This window comes from Sus scrofa, chromosome 1 (genome assembly GCF_000003025.6).
Source record: "Sus scrofa isolate TJ Tabasco breed Duroc chromosome 1, Sscrofa11.1, whole genome shotgun sequence".
Taxonomy (NCBI): domain Eukaryota; kingdom Metazoa; phylum Chordata; class Mammalia; order Artiodactyla; family Suidae; genus Sus; species Sus scrofa.
This window is the reverse complement of record NC_010443.5, coordinates 139468633-139491514: the sequence shown is the minus strand read 5'-3', so window position 1 is coordinate 139491514 and position 22882 is coordinate 139468633. Positions and strand designations below refer to the sequence as shown.

General features: G+C 47.8%; 1 protein-coding gene across 1 annotated transcript in view; it reads right to left on the bottom strand.

Annotated features, from left to right (window-relative positions):
• The window catches only part of ALDH1A3 (aldehyde dehydrogenase 1 family member A3), a 40435-nt gene continuing 17553 nt past the window's right edge, over positions 1 to 22882 (bottom strand). Inside the window, exons 8-14 of the mRNA XM_021098574.1 lie at positions 21085 to 21198; positions 18534 to 18636; positions 15396 to 15580; positions 10503 to 10667; positions 8784 to 8941; positions 7492 to 7566; positions 1 to 1895 (exon numbers count right to left, since the gene is read on the bottom strand). Coding sequence (XP_020954233.1) covers positions 1823 to 1895; positions 7492 to 7566; positions 8784 to 8941; positions 10503 to 10667; positions 15396 to 15580; positions 18534 to 18636; positions 21085 to 21198 — 873 coding nt within the window. The 3' untranslated portion in view covers positions 1 to 1822. The remainder of the gene's footprint in view (positions 1896 to 7491; positions 7567 to 8783; positions 8942 to 10502; positions 10668 to 15395; positions 15581 to 18533; positions 18637 to 21084; positions 21199 to 22882) is intronic.

The window sequence follows — 22882 nt, the reverse complement described above, 5'->3', positions numbered from 1 at the left end:
TTTCTCAAATATCCAACTTTATTTTATGGTTGTTGCATTGTTGAACACAATCTGCAGTTAGGGTCAGAATTTCCAGGCCAATAGATCTTTTAAAACCGTACCACAGGAGTAAACCTTAAAAGAAGTAAAATCTACTACTATATAGACTTCCATTTCTAAATACAGTATATTACAGAAGGTTAAATACACCACCTCTGTTTACTTACAACTATAAAAAGATACATTAACTATATCAATTATAAATAATGTAGCATTTCATATTAAAGGCATTATTATACAATGAAGGAATAAGAACGCTCTACTGTATTACTATCAAGGTTAGTGTCTAGAGTTACTTGAGATAAAATCCTGAAAATTCAGTGTATGAAGTCAAATCCTGATTTAACAAGCTGCTGATCATTTAAGTGATAAGTGTTAACTGATCTGGAGAAGCAAGTGAACTGCATTTTGTCTCTTTCCAACAAGAACAATAACTTCATTTCACAGATGACTTTATATATATACTTGTTTTGACATAGACCTCTACTGGGTTACTGCCCCCCAATTTAATTCTCAGACATAATTTAATTCTCAAACAGAAGCACCATTAGAAAAGTACTAGTCAATAATAGTAAAAGTGTCCAAATAACACAATTTCAGTTTGGTTTGGTTTGGTTTGGGTTTTTTTAAAGCTCTGTGGGAACACTTTCAGTTTTCCAAGTTAAACCTGGAGTGGCACATCCTTTGGATACACAAAGAGGAAGAAAAAAATCCACAACCTGTTAGTGAAGTGCTCGGGCTGCTGTGGTAGACCAGACATTATTTGTTATTGAATCACTAATTGATATCGAAATAGGAGTTTGAAAAACCAAAGCTGTACTATAACAGCAGTCTTTCCAGCTGTGTCTGTTTCACTCATCTAAAATGTGGATAACCAAACTGGAGCAAAGGAGAACTAACACCGGCTTATCATAAACCATTGAGGCAAGTGATAGAAATGCATAACTGGGAAAAGCAGCTTATGGCTCTGACTCGTAAAACATGGGACTTAACAACCCGAGGGTTTGCTATGTATGCTGTTGTGGTGTCAGAGCACTGGGTCTTCTGCAGCGATGCTGCCACTAAGTGACACTTCCTGCCTAAGAAATGCCTTAGTTAAGGTAGACCCGCCACATAGTGTGAGATAAGCTCTTTGGATGGCTAATGTGGTCATATTCCAAAGGCAGTACTGGTTTTAAGCTGATCCCATAGTCAATGTCAAGTCCTGAAGACTGTTCACACCCAAGGCCTTCAGGAGCCTTCCATGGTACTTGTTTCCCCAAAACTCCCTACATCGGATTCTCCTAACCTTGTTTTTAGATTTTTTTTTTTTTTTAAACTTAATGCTGATCTTTCCCACTGAATAGCAGGAGGGGCTTGTCCTGCAGGCAGGTAACCCTGAGGTTACAGGGCCTGTTTGCAGAACATGAAGGGAAATTTTTATTTTCCAAATTCTTACTGGAGTCAGAGTCAGCAAAGCATTTTTGAGTGACTGCTGGATACTTCAAATGCCATTTCCTGTTGGCTACGCCCTGAGCCTCCTCACTGTCCCCTGGGATCTGGTGGAAAGGGGAAAACAGAAATGGCCACTCGGCCCATCCCCCGGGCAGGACTGCAATTTGACACACAACATATCAGTCGACAAAACAGGAGTGTGAGAGGAAAATAAATTGTTCAAATCCAGCAGATGTAAAGTCTCCAGAAGAAAGCATCCCAGGAAGGTCAGAAATGCAGGATTTTCTTCGGCAAGTTTGATCTGCCACATTCAGCTGTCAGAAGTCTGAGGAAGGAGCCTGCCTTTCCTTCAAGGGTTCTTGTCGTCAAGTTTGATGGTGACAGTTTTCACTTCTGTGTATTCGGCTAGCGCATATTCGCCTCTGTGATCACAGAAAAGAGGGAGACGTGAAACAGGCAGGCACTTAGCCCTTCTGTACAAACTCAGCTCTGATGCTTGATCAATCAGCTAGTACTCTGTTGGGCAGAGTTGGGAGTCTGCACGAAAGGCCAAGATGCGAGGATGTAAGAGAGTCATAGCCAGGACTCCGAAACCATTAATGAGTATAAGTTCCTGGATGTGTAACTTCAGGTTACATATCAAGTGTTGTGTGTGTGACACCTTTGAAATATTCAGAAGGACAAAGGGTTTGTCTTTAAAGAAGGAAGGGGATTTTAAAAAAAGAGAAGAGTTCCCATTGCGGCTCAGTGGAAGTGAGCCCGACTAGTATCCATTAGGATGTGGGTTCGATCTCTGGCCTCATTCAGTGGATTAAGGATCTGGTGGTACTGTAGGCTGCGGCACAGGCCACAGACATGGCTCAGATCTGGCGTTGCTGTGCCTGTGGCCTAGGCCGGTAGTTGCAGCTCCTATTCAACCCCTAGTCTGGGAGCTTCATACACTCCAGTGTGGCCCTAAAAAGAAAAATGAAAAGAGAGAATTCCCTGAGTTGGGGAAGACGAGAGTGCCTGTGTGGTGAAGGAGGCAGGCGAGCTGGGGAGCAGAGAGAACACTGGATTTGGAACTTTTGCTGGCAATTTGGAGCCACTGGAAGAGACAGAAGAGGCAGAGCTGGAAGTTATTGACTGGAGGTGTGTCGTTGGAGCATCCACAAGGGGCAGGGACTTGGAGGATCTGGAGCTGCCTTTGGACAGCAGTGAGAAGAGGGAGGCAGGTGCGGAGCGCCAGGGGCTCAGATGTTAGCACAGCCTGGATACAGGGGAGTCCATGTCCTTGAATTTATGTCTCTGGTATGTGTCCTTTCTTTAAGTCTTTCAGAGCCCAGTGATGCTTCTCAGGCATCGTGAATCACCTTCAGGGCAGGTCCCTTCCTAGAACCAAGCAGGGGGCTTTGGATAGATTTAAAATCCTCTACAATACTTGCTCTGCTTCTATGTAAATAAGAATGTGAGCCTGTTTGGGAAAAGTGGGAGGAGAGGTGGTCACAGTGGCTCTGCAGCTACGAAGACTCAAGACAGAATCCTATCTCATCCCTTAGACCAGTGCCTCTTAAAGTGTGGTCCCCAAACCAGCAGCATCAGCCTCACCTCAGAACTTCCTCAAAATGCAGAGTCTCAGACCCCCCACACCTACTGTGGTAGGCAGACTAATGCTCCCCGCCTCCACACTGCACCACCAAGATGTCCACATCCTAACTCTCTGAACCTTTGAAAATGTTAGGTGATATGACAAAGGGCAATTAGAGTTACAAATGGAATTAAAATGGCTAGTTAGCTGACTTTATTTTTTTGTTGTTGTTTTTATTTTTTGGCTGTAATGGCAGCATATGGAGGTTCCTAGGCCAGGGATGGAACTTGGGCTTCAGTGGCAGCAATGCCAGATCCTTAACCCACTTCGACACAGGATAACTCCCAGCTGACTTTAAAATAGAGAGATTATTCTGAATTATCTAGGTGGACCCAATGTAATCACAAGGGTCCTTCAAAGTGGAAGAGGAAAGCAGAGAAAGAGAGAGGGAAATGAAATGACAGAGGCAGGGTCAGAGAGAGGTGACACTACTGGCTTTGACGATGAGGAAAGAGCTGACAGTCAAGGGAATGCAAGAGGCTCTAGAAGCTGAAAAAGGCAAGGAAGGAGGTTCTTTCCCTAGAGTCTCCAGAAAGGAATGCATCCCTGCACACACCCTGATTTTAGCTAAATGAGATTGGGGCAGGTTTTATCCTATAGATAATACATTCATGTTGTTTAAGCCACTGATTTTGTGGTTATTTCTTGTGGCGGCCATAGAAACCTATGGGTGGGGCTCAGAAATCTGTATTTTAGTAGCCAGGGGATTAACCAGCCATGGGAGTCTGATGCAGCTCAAGTTGGACAACCACTGGCTTAGATCCATGCAATGGAGGCAAGTTTTTTGCCTTCCCTGAGCCTCAATATCATCATCTGTAAAATGGGAATACCATCACCTCTTCATAGTTATAATGATTAGAATTAATTTATCTAGAGCACATACTATGTGCTAGGTAAAAAGTAAATGGAGAAAGTACTATTCTTTTATTATTACTATGTCTTTGAGATTCGTTGGTAGTGTCCTAAAACAAAGTTAAAGAACCCATGATAATGGGTGCATTACTTTGTAATCTTTTCTAAACAAAACAAAATATGAAAGCCATATACGGAATGCTAACATCAATTTTTGCAGAACAGAAAACTCTATTTAAAAAACCCAAAGACCAATTATAAAACAGAAAAAAATTACAACCCTGTGCAAGAAACAGAGTGCAGTTTTCCTTAATATACAAAGCTCTTACAAACCAACAAAAAACAACAGAAGACATGATAGTCAGTTTGCAGAAAAATAAAATACAGCCTACCAGGAAGTGTTTAAAAGGTGCTCAACCCCTCACAATTAAAGAAATGCAAACCAAAAGAATGGGGAGCCCATTTTTCATATGGTGGATTACCCGATTGGGGGAAATTTTTCGGAAAACAGTTTTCCATGAGTGCATAAAATTTTATACCCAAGGAAGAATATCAATCTGATTTGTAATAGCAAAACCCCTTAAAAATAAAAAATAAAAAGCCCATCACAGGAGATCACCAATAAAAAGAGTAGGATATCCAAACCCCATTCTTAAGGGCAAAATGTACTTTCCTCCGAAAGTCACTGGAAAACAGAAAAAAAAAAAAAATACACATTTACATCCATTGTATGCAAAGAAAATGACCTTTAAAAATGAGCACATTGTATTGCACTGTAAAAACTCCAACTAGTTAATGACTTATCAACTTAATAAAGAAGAAAAGCAAACCAAATGATGAAATCATGCTGAATTAGCACATAACTTGTAAGCCCAGCATGAAATCACTCCTGTAAGATTCAGTGCATGAACCACCTCTGTTTTTCTATTCCCACGGTCACTGCCCTAGTTCAAGTTCTTGTCACTCTTATTTGACCCACTGTGGCACTTCCTCAATGGTTTTTCACCCAGTTTTTATCGCCTTGGTACTCAAGGCTATCCATGAACTAGCCTTCCTCCCACTGGATCTCACCAGAATGTTGGGGCATTGGCACTGCCCATGATAGGGTTCCCTGCAGTGGGTTCAGAGCCCAGTACATGACTGGGCCTCAAAGGTGCCTGGGCCTCATAGGTTCCTCACTGGTAAATACATGCCAGTGAGGAATGAACAAGTGGACAAAATGGACTGCTGAACAGTGATGATCACTGAGATGGAGGGTCTGCAGAGAGAGGCCTTGACCTTCCACATGTCTGTACAGTATGGCTTTTTTGGTTGCTGTATTACAAAGCAAACCAAAGAGCTAAGAAAAGCACCCAGGAGGAAGAGAAATTGCAGGCATCATCTTTAGACAGGAAGAAATCCCAGAGGAGCCCGTGGGTGGGCGGCAGATGGCCAGCCCCCGACTCGGCGGCCAGGGATGGGGAAAACCATGGAATCCACCGCACGGTGCTCCAGCATCCAAAAAGGGAACTTACTGCCACATGAAGACATTAATTAGAGACAACAGAAAATGGAAATTGGTTTTTAAGCCAGTTTCCAGGCTCCTTGTGAATTTTGTTAAAGTAGTTTATCAAAAAGCTCTGGGAAAATATACGCCAAGGGTCAAAAAAACAGACATCCAAAAAAAAAAGTCCCAATTGTGGCTAACAGCAGGATGACACATGGACTGAGGGCAGCAGCGGATATTCCTGGACCTGCTCCACAGTGGGCAGGGGTGCCCCGGAGCCAGAGCATGTCGGAGGTGGTAGGGGGTCGGGGGGAACAGACAAGGAGAGTAGTGAGGGGACTGTGTGTGTGAATGGACCCTACACACCCCTTCCTGCAGCTTGGCCATCCAAGGACATCTGCTTTGGGGGCTGAAGTTCATGCTGTGGGAGGAGGCTGGGCCTGGCCTGCAGGGAAGAGGGCCTGGTGGGGTTCTGGGGCCCCCAGCTGTCACAGCCTGACTGGTTGAAGCAGTAGAGCAGAAGAGACAAAGGACCGTGTGTGCCCTCACTAGCTCCATTCCAGGTGGCTCACAGAGGTAACCCCTGTTGAGCAAAACGCTGTGGTGCAGGTGGGCCCAATGGTTTAGTCCCAAGTCTGTCACTTTCTGGCAGTGTGACCTGGGGAAGGCACAGAGTCCCTGGGCAGCCCTGGGTTTCTTCATCCAAAAGCAGGGGTAGCAGCAGTACCCACTTGCCAAGAACTGAACGTGTGTAGCCCCCTGAAATTCATACATTAAAGCCCTCAACCTTAATGGGAAGAAAGTAGGAGGTGGGGCCTCTGGGACATGATTAGGTCAAGAGGGTGGAACCCTCAGCTATGGGATTAGTGTCCTTTATAAAAGAGATCCCAGAGATCACCCTCCTCTCTTCCACTCCATGGTGACACAGAACCAGGAAGAGGCTCCCCATTGGACCCTTTGATCCCAAACTTCTAGACTCCACATCCGGAGAAATAAATATTCATTGTTTAAGCCACCTCATCTCTAGTATTCCATGCCAGTGGCCTGAACGGACTCAGTTCATGAGCTGTTGGAAGGACAGGATGCCTTAACATGTGCAAGGCACTCAGACAGATGCTGGCAGAGTTGTACTCAACAGATGCCAGTTGTGGCCAGGGTGATGGGTGGGGAGGCTAAAAGGTGACCCGGGTGACCCTAGCCCTCATGGGCAGGCAAGCGTGAAGGCGTCATGAACGGAGGCTCACAAAACACAATACAAATGATCCACTCAGCAGAGGGAATGAGCTTTCTGTAAGGGGGCTTCATGGCCAAGAACTTACTGCAGTTCCCTGGAGGAGAAACCAGTCTTAGGAATTAGGGGTCACCGAAGGACTCATGCTACTCAGACATTCAGATGACTCTGGCATGTTTGCCACGAGTCAGGGATGCACTGGAAAGAGGGGCCGAGGTAGGGGACTGGTCAAGAGCATTTGCTCAGGGATGGAAGCCAGCAGCATCCTTATTAAGAATCTGGAAGGGATGCTGCCCAAAGGCCCCAGATAGGCCCATGCCGAGGGGTACAAACAAGTACGCAGTTTCACATTTGTATACAAATGACACAAACTGTTTAAATGAGAGGAAAAGCTCTGAGTCCTCTGAGATGTCCCAGGAACGACTCTGTGTGTTGTCACAGATGGTCCCCCTTGAAAGACTGACCCTACCAGCTGTTTGTCCACAAAAGCTCATAAAACCCCAGCACCACACACAAGGGCGTGGGAGACAAGGCAGCTTCCGGCTGGAAACCACAACATGCCCACCCCCAGAATGCTCCATCCGGCTCCTGGCCTGGGCCTTTTGTCTTGGGCCAGACACAGAAGACCCGTTCACTTAGACTAGGCCCATGGATGGCATCCTCCCAAAGGGCCAGACAGGAAGGAACCGTGAGGATGAGGGTGGGGAAGGATGGGGTGTGCGGGAGAGCATGGGGGCTCCAGCTGCGTCCAGAGGGGAGGGCTCAGCAGATCAGAGCACAAGGCCACCTCCCACAGACCAGGTGGGGGACAGAAACACTTACAGTTCTCTGCCGTTCCCCGACATTTTGAAGCCACCAAATGGGGCCTGTGCATAGATGGCATTGTAGCAGTTGATCCTGGAGAGAGAGTAAAGAGAAGCTCGGTCACCTGGAGGGGACTCAGCTGGACCTCAGCGCTGTGGGCATTGTGGCTCCTGGGCACTTGGTGCTGAGCAACATCTAAAGGACAACCTTTGATCAAGGTTTTAATCATCAGAACAGTGTGTTTTGTGTTTTTTTTTTAGAAATTACTTTTTTTTTTTTTTCTTTTTAGGGCTGCATCAGTGGCATATGGAAATTTCCACACCAGGGGTTGAATTGGAGCTGCAGCACAACCTAAGCCACAACCACAGCAATGCCAGATCCGAGCCCTATCTGTGACCTGCGCTGCAGCTTGCATCAGTGAATCCTTAACCCACTGAGAGGGGCCAGGCATTGAACCCGCATCCTCATGGAGACTACGCTGGGTTCTTAACCCTCTGAGCCAGAATGGGAACTGCAGAATAGCGTGTTTTTTATTTCTCCCTGCTCACTCTTTCCACCAGAAACTAAAATTTGAATATTCTTAAGTATAAAGCTTCTCACTGGTGTAGGAAGGGAATGACAAGGGGATGGGGGAGAGAGAGGAAAATTCTGAGAAAGGGAGAATTAGCTCTGAAACGAAATAGGCTTGACCTCAAAGTTCTGCTTCTTGGCCCCTCTGAGACCCAATTCATCTTTTCTTTTCTTTCTTTCTTTCTTTTTTTTTTTTTTTTTTTTTCCTGGCCTTGCCCTCAGGATGTGGAAATTCCCAGGCCAGAGATTGAACCTGTACCACAGCAGTGACAATACAAGATCCTTAGCTGCTAGGCCACCCAGGAACTCCCCCAATTATTGCCTTCTAATGTTATCTTTGTAATTGGCAGAATTATTGGTATGCCATCCATACTTGGCCCAAGAGCACATGCTGCTCTTAGAATCAAAATAAAAAATAAAGCCAGAGGGAGCAGAGTTCAAGGGGCGGCCCAATACAGTGGTCAAGAGCATCAGAGCTGGACGGGTAGGTTTGAGCTCCACTCTGACATGTACTAGCTGTGTGACCCCGGGCGGGAAACCCAGTCTCTCTGTGCTTTGATTTCCTCATCTGTAATGTGGAGGTGATGACCACATCTGTCTCAGAAGGTGGTCTCGAGGATGGAGCAAAGCTCTTAGACGGTGCCTGGCACACGCTATGTGACTTAGAGCTCTCTAACAGACCAGTGAGGGAGCCAGCAAACCCGCAGCTCTGGAGAGTCGGGCACACACATTCTACTCACCAGACGGTTCCAGACTCTAATGCGGAGGCCAGCTTCAGGGCTTTGTCAAGGTTTTTTGTGAACACAGCTGCTGTGAGTCCATATTCGAGGCTATTTGCTCGTTTTATCACTTCTTCAATGTTTTTAAACTTCAGAATTGGCTGCACTGGTCCAAAAATCTATGATTAATTGCAAGAATGGCAGTGAGAGGCTATTTGAATGAAACACATATGCCCCGAGCAGGCATTTCCTTCCTCTGATGTCTTTTTTCAATGCCCCCAAGTGCTCACACGCCTGGCAAAGGATGACTGGAGGAGAGAAAAAGTCCAAAGATCTTGTTAGCTGTGTGATGGTTGAAAGCTGGAGGGAAAGACTGAATTAAACAAAAATTAAAAATAACAACTACAGGAATATGTTGGGTCTAAGCTCTCTCGCTATTGTCAGGGCTTCTAGAAGCTCCAGCCTTGAGCTTTGGAGGAGACCCTACCATGCTGGGATGCAGAGAAGATGAAACCTTGGAAGTAATTCTTGGAAAGTTATCCTGAAAGGTGTTTGCAGGCACAGTTATAGGACTGCACGCCCTGGCCTCTTGGTGCTGCATTTTCTATCAGTGAAGATGCCCTGAAATGTTTCCCTAATAACTCCCGGGGAGGGACTGCTGCGGTGTTCCCTGCCATCTACAACACAGCTAAGAAGAGGAAAGGAAAGAGACTGGAAGGAAACACATCACAAAAGAAAGAAAGAGAGAGAAAGGAAGGAAGGGAGGGAGGAAGAAAAGAAGGAAAAAAAGGAAAGGAAAGGAAAGGAAAGAAAAGAAAAGAAAAGAAAAGAAAAGAAAAGAAAAGGACAGAGAAACAGGGTGAACATTTAAAGGTAATTTTGAAAGGATCCTGTAACTGATTTAATGTTTGGCACCACAGCCTGGCAGGATGTTATCAGCCTGCCAAAATCTCTGCCATGGTTCCCAAGGAGCTTGTCAGAGGGAGATTCAAAGACCTGACTCTCATGCCATCATGATACAGTTAATAACCCATAAAAATCTCAAGGAGCAAGTGTATAAAAGGCCGGAGCCAGGAGGACTTTGGCAGTGACTCACTCTTTCATGTGTGCCAAAAGGTCCAAGCACCTGGGACCCAGATGGGAACGAGCTGCATCCAGCTTAACAATGGCACCAAAAGACATGGAGCTACACTCTTATGGGAGTCTCCTTCATTTCCCCCATTTCCAAGGATGCCCATGCTGGACAGTTTCAAAGAAACTTCTGGCCACTTCATGTTTTTGGAATGAACACTTGTCATTTAAGTTCAGCTTTGTGGGGGAGGTGGCGGGGTGCGGGGACTAAAGGCAGCTTTAGGCCCTGAATCCATGGTTGGATTCCTGGCAAAATGCACAAGCTGAGATGGCCCTCCACCCTTGGCTAACCTGAAGACACAAGAGAGGACAGAAAGGGGATGGTTGCTCCCCAGAGATGATGAGTGATGCGTGGATATGGGGGTGAGGACAAGCTGCACCATCTACCAGGGCTTGGGGATCCCAGGGGCAGGGCAGCTTCCCAAAGGACTCCTAGGGAGAGGGAAAAGACCCTTGGACAAGGGGAAATGCTCCTCTCACAAACATTTCTGGGATCCCTGGGCCTGGGGTAAGACTCCAGTTTGAATCGCCCAGCCCCCTCTCCACACCCTGGGGCCCCAGCTCGTCACAAGGCCCCACAGGACACAGTTTTGCCTGCAGTCTCAATACCTCCTCTTTGGCGATCCGCATGGTGTCAGTAACTTCTGAGAAGACAGTGGGTTTGATGAAGAGCCCCCTGTCTTCCATGGCTGAGCCCCCACATTCCAGCTTGGCTCCTTCCTTCTTTCCGCTCTCAATCAGATCCAGAATTTTGTTGAACTGCTTTTGGTCAATCTGAAAAACAGTGAGGTAAGCCTGGCTTCCTTCTGGGTGGTGACTGTCAGCTTAGGTGTTCAACAGCCTACATGATCAGCTGTCCGTCCCTCCCTGGTGTTCTGGCTGAGGCATAAGTCAAGGGACAGATGTACCTTGCATGCAAATATTCCTCTGATGCACAGATCTGGTCTCTTTGGAGCAGGGGAGAGATGGGCTTTCTCATTCTCTCCAGGTATGGGGATTATTCTGACTCTTTCATGCTGATAAGCAAACCCGTGGGTGAAACAAGATCTGAAGTGGTCCATCCTTTGTTCTCCTAATTCTTGCAAGGTTGCCAGATTCAGGGACTAAAACCATGGAGTGCCAAGTTAAATTTGAATTCCTAAAAAACAATGCATGATTTTTAAAGTATAAGTATATCCCAAACAATATTTGGGAGGTACTTACGCTAAAAACATGTAATCATTGTTTATTTGAACTTCCGCTCCAACTGGGTGCCATGTATTTTATCTGGCAACCCTGCACCCCGTTCATAGGACCACGGATCAGGGTAATTCCAAGTAATTCTCAGTCATGGCATGGAGAAGTGAGAAGTAAAACTGACTGACCAGCTGACTCATCACCCCTGTAAACAGCAGAGTAAGGCTCAAAGTGGGGTGGAGAGGCTGCTCCCTGGATGGTGGAGAACCCACCTATCAGAAGGGCTCCACCTTCTGCCACCTTGTCCAGAGGTCTCCTGGGCCAGAGTGTGTCCTGTGCAACTAGTCTTAACATCCAGCTTGTGGAAACTATACTGAACCAGCTGGCAAAGGGCATTTCTCAGGGAGACCATGCTCAAGGCAGGAAGTACTCTCTCCACCTGAAATGGTCTTTTTTCCAAGCCTGTGGGGGCTCTGTTCCTAACCATGAACCTCTTGGTAATCCCCTCCTCTCTGGCTGGGAGAGACAGAGCTTTATAGGTTTGCTGTAGCTGAGATGTTCAGATAGAAAAAGTGGTTTCCTTTAAGTAAATTTAAATTAAAATTAGCAAATCCACTGGTGAATTTGGATGACTGTCTGGCCATGAGGAGCAGGCTAGCTTTCTTAGAAAGGGTGGGCACAAACCATTGCAAGCCCCTTGACCAATCATCTTTTGAAATGTAGATCCAGTGCGAAAATGCCAAAGTTGGATCCATACCTCATACTTTTATACCAGGATAGAGTCCACATAGATCAAACATAATCATGAAAAATGAAGTCATAAAGAGTTTTCAAATTCTCTCATGAGGGAGAATGCCTCTGTAAACTTGGAGTGCTGGTAGCCTTTCTATGGCTTGAAATTCAGAAGCCCAAAGGAAAGAATGATAAGTTTATGTTTGGAAGAAGAAAAAAAAAAAAGGCCAAAACATCATCAGCAAAGTCATTGGGCTAAACAACAAACTGAAAAAAAAAAGCTGACAAGTCATATCATAGACATAGAGCTACTCTCTCTAGTATGTAAAGAGTTCTTAGAAGCGACTTAAAAAATAACTAGCAATGTAAGAGATAAATATGCAAAGCACATGCACAGTGGATAGAAGAGGAAACAGAAATGGCCTTTAAACATAAGATGATCCACTTTACTCATTATGAGATATATGCATATTAAAAGCAAATGAGATACCATTTTTAATGATTAGATGGGCAAAATTCCATGTTCTGTTAGTAAGGCTGGAGAAATGTGCAGGCTCATGCAAGGTAGGTAGGAACACAAGTTGGTTCATCCTTGTACAAGGTGATTTGTCAATGCTTATAGAAATTATAAACATGCTCCCACTCAGTAGTCCCACTTGAGGAACCTGTCCTGTGGATTTTCTTGGACGTGTGTAGAATGATATACTTTGTGACACTGTGCATGACTGCACACACCCACATGTTCATCAGAATGTGTTACTTGAATTCTGGAAGATTCATACAGTGGAAATCTATATACATTAAAAAAAAGAACAAGGCAGGTTCCTACGGTTTGGTATGGAAAGCTCTTCAAGTTTCTGGTCAGGGGGCAAAAATCAAGGTGCCAAAGAGTACCATGTATAGATATTTTGGGTAAAAATGGAGCAACTCAGAATACATATTCATTCTTGTATATAGACTCAATTTTGCTTGTATACACAGAAATTCTGGAGGACACCCTTGGAGGGGAGGGTAAGAAACAAGCCCATGAATGAATGGAAGGGAGCTTTTTCACTATTGACCTTTATGTTTTGGGTTTTGACCATGTGTATGAAATCCCACCTAAAAGAGTACTTCAAACTACAATGGATCCCGTAATATCTCAAGGTTCTCTCAACTTCTCTCTGGGTGAACCAAGTCTTGGTTTGAAAGTGCCTCTACTTTGGAGGTCAAGAGGCTTGTGGGGCTTCATCGAGCTGCAGACCCTGAGTGGCCACTGACCACATTCTGCCTCAAAGACTCTGTGTCCTGTAGGCAGCACTAGATCCCCATGGAAACTCTACCTGTCTAGACTCAACTCTCCCTTGGCGAGTCTGTGTGAACACACTGTTTAAATCTAATAATCCTCCATGAATGGCAGCTGGTACCTGGAGAGCAGAAGAACCCACAGGGAAGTGAAGGTGGCGGCAGGACACAGCCCAAGAAACAGGATGGCAGAGGCCGAGCGTGGCTCTGCTGGAACTCTGCCCCCGCCAGGTGGCCTATGAGAGACCTATGTATCTCTTTGCTCAGTTGCCAAATAAACCTGAATGACTCTGAGCCCTCTGATCACCACTGCCTGCAGCAGACACCCATCTAGGTCAGCTAGCTGTTTTCCAGGCATGAGACAGACAAGACTATTTAGACAGCTGTAAATCCTCTCAGAGTAAAATCTCTTTAACATAGATGAAAAAGCACTTTGGGAGAAAAAAACCCAGCAGCATTCTAAAATAATATACCGAGGTTGGATGGCTTTGGTGAGTTTTCAAGAGGACTTTTTGCAGCAGCATCAAAAGCACTGATGAAATCAACACCATTCTCCTTGGATCTGCTCTCTGGGAAGAGATCTGTGTATCTGGCTTTAAAAATCAAGGCTGAAGCCTTGGAAAGGTACTTATGAATAATGATGGGATAAAAGGGATCCTTAGGACAGGCTCAGCTCCCATGTTTCCCATGGATTACAATCACAGTGGATTCCATAATGACTTGTGGCCATGTTTGTATTCAGACCTGAAATCCAACCTAAGTCCCTGGACAAATCTGTGTCACTGGCTGCCGGGTTTGGGGCTGAGGCCTGGCAGGATGGGGAGTTGGCCACAAGTGGAGATGTTTCTCTCCAGCAGGGTCACGTGGCATCAGAGCTGCAGAGCATGTGGGCTGGGGCAAGGCAGGGGTGGGCACTGTGGCAGAAACACACCTTTTCTGGGTGGTCCTCCCCTGTCTCAGGCACCACCCCCTGCCAACAAGATCTAATTGATGTGGCTTCAAATCATGCACAGATATTCACTGCCACCAAGATCAGGGAGCCTGCCATTGAATTCCCACCCCCCTCCCTTAAAAAATAAAAAACGTATTAAGTGTCTTGACATTTTCATAATATTCATCCATTATTCTGTTTTCCAGATGAGGAAACTGAGGGATTTGGGAGGAGCATGGCTTTGGCAAAATCACAGAGCCAAACTTGCCCTCAGATCCACAGCTTCCCGTGTAAACACACGGTGCCAACACAGTGGGTAAGCAGCCAGCTCCCAGGAGAGACACAAATGAGTGAGTTCTGACATGTGATTTGAAACTTCCTGGCTGGAGCAGGACTTTGGCTACAAGCAAAGTGGGTTGCTGTTGAACTCCGTTTCAATAATGCATGGGATGGTCAGGCTGCCCTCTTTAAAATATTTATCCATCTGCCGCACTGCATAATTAGTAAGAAAGTGATATAGGGTGTGTCCTTTTAAAGAGGTTATTAAACCTCGTGGTTATGATTATTTTCATCCTGTCATTAGCTTCAAAAACCAGGCTCCAGAGATGTGTGTTCCTACTGCCCAGAGATGTAGCCCCATCCTCTGAGCCCTTTCCACTGGGATTCTTTGGTTTCTGGGGGTCCTCTTGTCTTACGCATGGGCTTGAGAGCCTCCAGCCTGAGACGTCCAGCTCCAAGTGCTGCCTCGGCCTGCACTCTGCTGCCTTTCAGCTGGGGTTACAACCTGCTTCTGCAGAGAAGCCAGCCAAGCAAAACTGAGGCTTCTGCCTGAGGCTCTCTCCTCGGGACTCTGGTGGCTCAGAAGGGATGGTCCTTTGGTTGGAAGGTGCAGGCCCTTGGGCTTATGAGCCAAGATGCCTCCCTTCTGCCAAGGCCTGGAACTCAGCATTACTTGCTGCAAATGACAGAGCCTTTGTGTGTCCACCCCATCCTGCAACTTGTGGCACATGGAAGTTCCCAGGCTAGGGGTCAAATTGGAGCTGCATCTGCGACCTATGCCACAGCTTAGGATCCTTAACCCATTGAATGAGGCCAGGAATGGAATCCACATCCTCACAGAGACAACGTCACGTCCTTAACCTGCTGAACCACGACAAGAACTCCTCTACCCCATTTCATAACCCCACCAAGACCTGATGAGATTGAACTGTTGGTGGGCGTCTGAACAAAATCCTTACGTAGCCGGGCACGTGGGTAAGGGGATCCTTGCTTCAAGAGGAACCCTGGAGTCACAGAGAACCAGAGCTGTAGAGGGCCAGGGCCAGAGGCTTGCCTGGTTCATCCCTCACACGTGCACCTCGGGACCTGTCAACCCTTACCTGGGGCCCCTGTTCCGTCCTAACATCAAAGGGGTCTCCGACGGGCCGTTTCTTGGCGTACTCCACACTCCGCTTGACAAACTCACTGTAAACCTGCTCCTCCACGAACACCCTGGAGGCGGCTGTGCAACACTGGCCTTGGTTGAAGAACACTCCCTGGTGGGCGCACTCCACTGCCAAGTCCACTGGAGAGCGGGGGCGGTGGGGGGAGAGGAAGCGATTAAGTCGTTAGGGCTGCACGGGTGACAGCTGCAAGACTAATTGCCCACATGAGAAAACAGGCCCTGGGGTGGCTGCGTTTCAGAAATCAGTTTTGCTCAGCACTTCCCAAAAGGAGAGGATGGGAAAGGGGATATTCAGGTCCACTGAGTTTGGAGTTAAATAGGTCCCCTGACTGCAGGACTTCTCAGTGTCTTTACTGTGCTAGTAAGCACAGATTGATACACCCCCCACCTCACTTGCCCAGGGACCCCTCCCCTCCCTTTTCAGGAGACTAACCTTCCATAGAATAACCTTTGGTAGGTATTGCTGTTGGCTGATTGATGAGATTTTTTTTTTTCTTTTTTCTTTTTAGGGCTGCACTTGCAGCATGTGGAAGTTCTCAGGCTAGAAGTCAAATTGGAGCTGCAGCTGCCAACCTACACCATGGTAACACCAGATCCTTAACCCACCGAGCAAGGCCAGGGATCGAACCCACATTCTCATGGATACTAGTTGGGTTCTTAACCCACTGAACCAAAATAGAAACTCCGAGAATTTTTAAAGGGGCCAAAACTGTCCGCCTTGAGTGAAAGAAGGATCTTATCAAGTACTGATACTCATCCCACATATGACTTCTAGGGATGAGAAGAATACACTGATTTCCACCAGATGAAGGGTGAATCTGCACCGTAGAGCTGACACTGAAGTAGAACCAGCTACTAAAACTGAACTAGAAGGGTGCTTAGGAAGACAGATCTTCAGGGACATCCTTGAGGGAAGTGAATACTAACTACAATGTTACTGGCATTCGCAGAGGGGCTTCTCAGCCCCACCTGGCCGCTCCCCCACCCCCCAATGCCTGCTTAGGAATTGAAGCTTTCCTTTGCCTAAAGCAAGAGCCACTGCCCTCTAGACTGGGACAGGTGACCCACCCACAGCCAGCACTGCTCTGCAGGCGGTTCCGAGGAATGCTGCCCTTGGCTTTAAGATCCAGGGCCTTGGTATCCGGCAAGGTCTTCTGTGTAAGTCACTGCGACAGCAGGACAGTGTCATAAGGTTCTTGCCTCTCCCTGTACCACCCTCACCCTGTGCCAAATTCAAACCATCCCTCCTCCAAACTAATTCATTTCCTGAACCCTGGCAGGAGCCAGGGTTAGCAACTGCGGTGTTGGGGAGGGTGGCGTGTTGCTATTGATATCATGCCTGGGGTGACAGTTCTGCCAGGACTTAATTTTGTGGACTCTCTCTGCCCGGCTGAGGATAGGAGGGTGGCAGAGGGTGTTTATGACCCTTGTCAAACCAACCCTCAGAGAGGAGCCCTGCATTTTAGTGGCACTTTTCCCTGTTGAGAGGGAAAGAGGGTGAGCTGAGGTGCAGAAGGGGCACCAGATAGAGGGGCACAAGCCTGCAAACACAGGAGCCTTGGTCTTTGGGACTGGAGGTTGGAACTGCAAATGCGGCTCATGGGGGCAACACCCATAGCTGTTCCATGTGGCCGCCGAGACCATTAGGGAAGCTAATGCCGATGATGCTCCCATTAGGGCAGACCAGCCCACGCACAACATGAGCCATCCATCTTCACCCCCAGATGCCTCTTCCTTCCTGGATGCATGTTTCCTTCCTGAGCCCTCTTCCCTTCACAAACCAGTTTCAAAAAGAACTGATGTCAGTCATTTACATGTTGGTGAGAAATGGTGCGAGGGTCATCTTTCTCAGGGGTGTCTGCAATTCCAGCCTTCTCTGCACATGGAATGGAAGGCTTTGCACTCTGCGAAGGGACCTCCTGGCAGCAGAGGGCAGGTGGGAGAGGCTGTTCTTTAAGGCAAAGTGCTTCAGGGTACTTGGGGAGTCACGCCTTTTGGCAGCTGACCCCATCAACAGGTCAGTGAATGCTCGATGTGGCCCTTTCTTCCCTCTTCTTGGACATGGTAACCAAGAATGACATCCATTAGAGTTCCCACTGTGGCACAGCTGGTTAAAGATCCGGTGTTGTCTCTGCAGTGGCTCTGGTTGTTGCTGAGGCACGGATTCAATCACTGGTCCAGCACAGTGTGTTAAAGATCTGGCATGGCTGTAGCTGTGGGATAGGTCACAGCTGTGGCTTGAATTCAACCCCTGGCCTAGGAACTTCCATGTGCCAAGGGTTCAGCCAAAAAAAATAAATAAAATAAAAATTGTCAAACATTTAAAAAAATGAATAGCATATATTTTCTTTTAATCTATTATTTTTTGGCCACACCCAAGGCATGCAGAAGTCCCCAGGCCAGGGGTTGAGAACCACAACAGTGACAATGATGGATCTTTAGTCCACTGAGCCACCAGGGAACTCCAGCACCTATGTGAATACTATGCCATAAGACACAAACTGCTCCCAAGCTGCTCGGCAGGGTTGCTTTCCCAGGGAAGAGGTGGTGGAGGGAGAGACCAGTTCCTAGGCCAGTGGGACAAGTTGAAGGGTCAGCTGCCACTACTCTGATTTGTCAGGTCTCTGATAAAGAGGAAAGAAGCCTCAAGTCTTCGAGAGCCTGAAAGCACCATGGGAAGTCCTGACTCGGGGACAGAATGGTGAAGGTCTGTGATGAGCCACACCTGCCCAGCTCTTTCTCCTCTTGCCTCCCCCGCCCCAGGCACAGGGAGCTCTGGACCTGCTTGTTATGGCCCCAGCTCTACAAGGACAGGATCAGCCTCTAAGGGCAGGACCAGGCCACCTCTCTGGCTACCATGTCAAACATTATCTCTACCAGCAACAAAGCTGGTGTTCGGATCTCCAACTGCCAATTATTTATGGCAGGATGACCCCAAGTGGAGAAATAGCCCCAGTGTGTGTGTGTGGTGTATATATGTGCACGTCTTTCCCAATTGCTTCTGGAAAGGAAGTGGGGAGAGATTTATGGATCCCGTAAAGACCCAGCAATAGTGGGCAGGGGAGTGACTCACGGTCCGCATCCGCACACACAATACAAGGGTTTTTCCCGCCAAGCTCCAGTGTCACCCTCTTCAGGTTGCTTCGGGAGGCAGCTTCTTTAACTAGCTTTCCAACCTGCAGGAGGAAAGCCAGACCAGATTAACCCTGGGATGTAGCTGGACATGGCCCAGACATTCTGGACAAGACAGGAGGTGTGAGGGCTGTGTGGCCTGCACCACGGCCTCTCTGCCCAGGTGCCTTGGGCCTTGATGCTAGCCCCTCAGTCCCCTGGCCTTTCCCAGACCCTGCCCTCAGATCAGCCCTTGACCATGGCCCCTGGTCTGAGCTGCTCCAAGACAGCAGTGGAGTGGAAGGCTGTGAAGGTCATGGCCACAGAGCAGGCCAGTGGTGGAGCCAGCTCTCATTTGTGCTGCTGCCTGCCCCTTCTGGTACCTGGTCCAGCTCAAGGGACAAGGGGATGTGGTTGTGGGTGGCATTTGGTACAATCTGAGGGAAGCTTTGAGAAGGAGGTAAAAAGGGAAGCTAACCTTTAGGATGGAAGGAGCAGTTCTCTGGAAACACATCTACGGATGAGGGCCCCCAAGGGGTGGGAGAGACCTGCTTGGGCTGTGGAGTAACCGAAGGACCACTCACCAGACTGGACCTGAAGGGTCTGTCCTATGCGCCCCGGCAGGGCTAGAGCTGGGCATGGCCCAGCACTCAGCAATGACTTGTTTTGAGCTGAGTGCCACCACCCTGGAGCTGGAGGACTCAGAGGCCAGTGTGCCCTCCAGGGCCTAGAGCAAACAGCCAGCAGGAGGCAGAGCTGTGCTCTTCGAGGGCTGAGTTGGCTTTCCCAAACTAAGGCATGAGTACATTTTAAAACTCAGCCGGGAAAGAGAAAAAAATAAAAGGAGTTCCCACTGTGGCTCAGCGGGTTGAGAACCTGACTAGCATCCATGAGGATGTAGGTTCAATCCCTGGCCTCATTCAGTGGGTTAAGGATCTGGCTTTGCCATGAGGTGTGGTATAGATCACAGATGCAGCTCAGGTCCCGAGTTGCTGTGGCTGTAGTGGAGGCTGGCGGCAGCAGCTCCGATGGGCCCCCTAGCCTAGGCACTTCCATATGCTGTGGGTGCCGCCCTAAAAAGACAAAAACAAAAAACCTCGGCCAGTTCCTGGCCAACGGCCCTGACAAGGTGCGGAATCGGCCTACAGGGACAAGGACCGTCCCCAGGGAGAGCAGCAGAGGCAAGCCAGCCTGCTGCTGGCCCAAATGGCCTGTGAGGCTGGGGTGTGTGCTCTCAGCTGGCGCAGCAGGGTGCCTTGTGGGAAGCACCCCTGGGAGGGAGCAGCCAGCCAGTGGAGCAATCCCTGGGGCACACGAATCACTTGCTTATGCAGGAGACTGACTGCCTGAAGAGAGCCCCACCCAGCTGGGCACATGGCAGCAGCAGCCCTACAGTGGCCTAGAGGGGGAAGCTGGGCCGGGGCAAGGAGGCTTTCGCTAGACTGGGAAGACCTGGGAGCCGCACCTGCTGCCTCTGCCACCCCCACCCCATCCACTCCCCACCCCTCAAAGCCCCAGCATGAAGCTGCTGCTGCCCCATTCAGCTGAGCCAAGCAGTGCCCACTGCCGGCTGCTTTAAGGCCATGCAGGGCCCTGTCCTGTCCCGACTGCACTTTCCTACTGAGGCTCACCCAGCTGGGCAAAGGAGGGTGGCGGCTGTATTGTCCAGCAGCCACAGGAGTGGGGTTCGGGCTCCTGGTGGGACCAAACTAGGAGTGAGAGAGGACACTTACTGCCTGGGAAGTTTTATCATGTCTTTTTTTAAGCACCAAAAAAGTACTTTCTCATTAAACAAATTCCGCATAACAGATGTGTGTAAATTGAAGATGAAAGTTCTCATCTCCCCTCACTCTGTTCGTGACCCAGGACCTGCCCCAGAGAAGGCCATGGTAAGAATTTCTTGGGAGTCCTCCAGGCAATTTGTATTTCTACACACACACACACACACACACACACGCACACGCACACGCACACACACACACACACTTTTACTAATGGGATCATATTGTATGTACTTTCCTACAGTAGACATTTTTGTGCTTCAAAAATAGATCATGGACAGCTTTCCTTATTGTAATGGCTATAAAACCTCACAGAGGAAGAATACAAATACTAGAAAATATGTCCTTGAATGCTTATGAGAATATTTCTCTAAGTAGCTGCTTCAAAATGGAATTTCTGAATCAAATGTTTTGTGCTTTCAAATTTGTGATCAGTACAATAATGCTGATCCCATCACCTTTGGTTTATGTTAACCTTGGTTATGATGTTTGTCCTACAGATGTTTCACATTTTTATTTTAATCTTATCTATTACTCTTTTCTTCTGAAGCTTCGGAGCAAATAAATTTGATATTTATCTAGTTTGGAAACTGGACCAGTAACTTTTTTTAAATGTATTGTTATGTACTAAAATGGGGGTTAAAATTAGAAGGATAATATATCCTAGTTCAGCCTCTCAAAGGAAAGTTCCCAACGACGGCCACTGTCCCCACAGCCAAGGAGGATGGTTACCTCTGTGGACCCCGTGAAGGCTATCTTGTTGATCTGAGGGTGAGAAGAAATTGCAGCTCCCACCGTGGGCCCGAATCCCGGCACAATGTTCACCACGCCTGGAGGGAATCCCACCTGGGAGGAAATCGAGGGCTTTCAGAGGAGAACGGACAAGGCTCCACCACAGACCCGCGCTCAGGCCCAGAGAGCTGCGGCTGTGTGCGGTCCTGGAGCAGAGCATCCTCACCAAGACCCAGATTCTATATCCACCTTAGGACCAGACCCAGTCGGCCAGTGTGGGGGCGAGGTGTATATCCACCCTAAAGAGTAAGAGGGCAGTGGCCTTCAGAGCAGAGCACCTTTCCCTGCATGTATGTGCATAGGTTTGTCTCTGAGTGTGTGTATATGTGTGTGTTTGTCTGTGTCTGTGTGGGTCTATCTCTGTATGTCTGTGACTGTGTGTATGTCTGTATGGGTCTGTCTCTGTGTGTCTGTGTCTGTCTCTATGGATCTGTCTCTGAGTATATGTGTGTGTGTGTGTGTGTGTGTGTTTGTCTGGTCTGTATGTATGTGTCTGTGTGGGTCTATCTGTGTGTGTCTGTGACTGTGTGTATGTCTGTATGGGTCTGTCTCTGTGTGTGTGTGTGTGTCTCTATGTGTATGTCTCTGTGTGTCTGTGTGTGTGTGGGTCTGTCCCTGAATGTGTGTGTGTTTGTGTGTGTTTGTCTGGTCTGTATGTATGTGTCTGTATGGGTCTATCTCTGTGTGTCTGTGACTGTGTGTATGTCTGTATGGGTCTATTTGTGTGTGTCTATATGGGTCTGAGTGTGTGTGTGAGTGTTTGGGTCAGCGTGTGTGTGTGACTGTGTGTATGTCTGTATGGGTCTGTCTCTGTGTGCCTGTGTCTGTGTGTGGTGTGTATATGCAAGCGCATCTGTAAGGTTCTGCCCCTGTGTGTATGTATGTGTTTGTGTCTGTGTTTCTCTGTGTCTGTATGGGTCTGTTTCTATGTCTCCGTGTGTATGTCTGTCTGTCTCTGTTGTTGGGGGAGAAGGGATACCTTGGTCACAGCCCTCAAGGTTCAGAGCCACCTGCAAAACACACTTCCTGAGCTTCACTTTCATTTTTAAATCTTCCCCATTAATGTTCCAAATGGCAAAGTGGTCACATCTTGTCCAAGTCCCTGCTTGTTGAACCTGGGTCACAACCAGAGCCAGCACATCCTGAAGGCCGAGAGTGACATTTTTTTCACAGTCACACCTGGTGCTCTGCACATGCTCAGTCTTTTTTATTAACCAGGAACCCCGCAAATGAGCCCATGGGGATGGCCTTCCCCACATGCCAGTGTCTTCGATAAAAAATCTTGGAAGGCAAGATTTCAGGACATGTGCTTGAGTCTTTTGTCTTCCAAGACACTTTTTTAACAGCTATGCCTTTGGACTCTTTTCTCTTTTCTTTTTTTGGCTTTTTGGCTTTTTAGGGCCGCACCCACGGCATATGGAGTTCCCAGGCCAGGAGTCCAATTAGAGTTGTTGCTGCAGGCCTACGCCACAGCCACAGCAACGCCAGATCCGAGCCGCGTCTGCAATCTACACCACAGCTCACGGCAACGCCAGATCCTTAACCCATTGAGAGAGGCCAGGGATTGAACCTGCAACCTCATATCGTTTCTGCTGAGCCACGAATGGAATTCCCCCTTGGACTCTTTAAGTCTTGTTGCTATGATGTCATCAGGACCTCACCAATCAAAGTGGGAAACTGGTCAATGACTGACGCTGCAGCCTCAGGTATAAGCAATAAAGGTCTGCTTCCTGGGCAT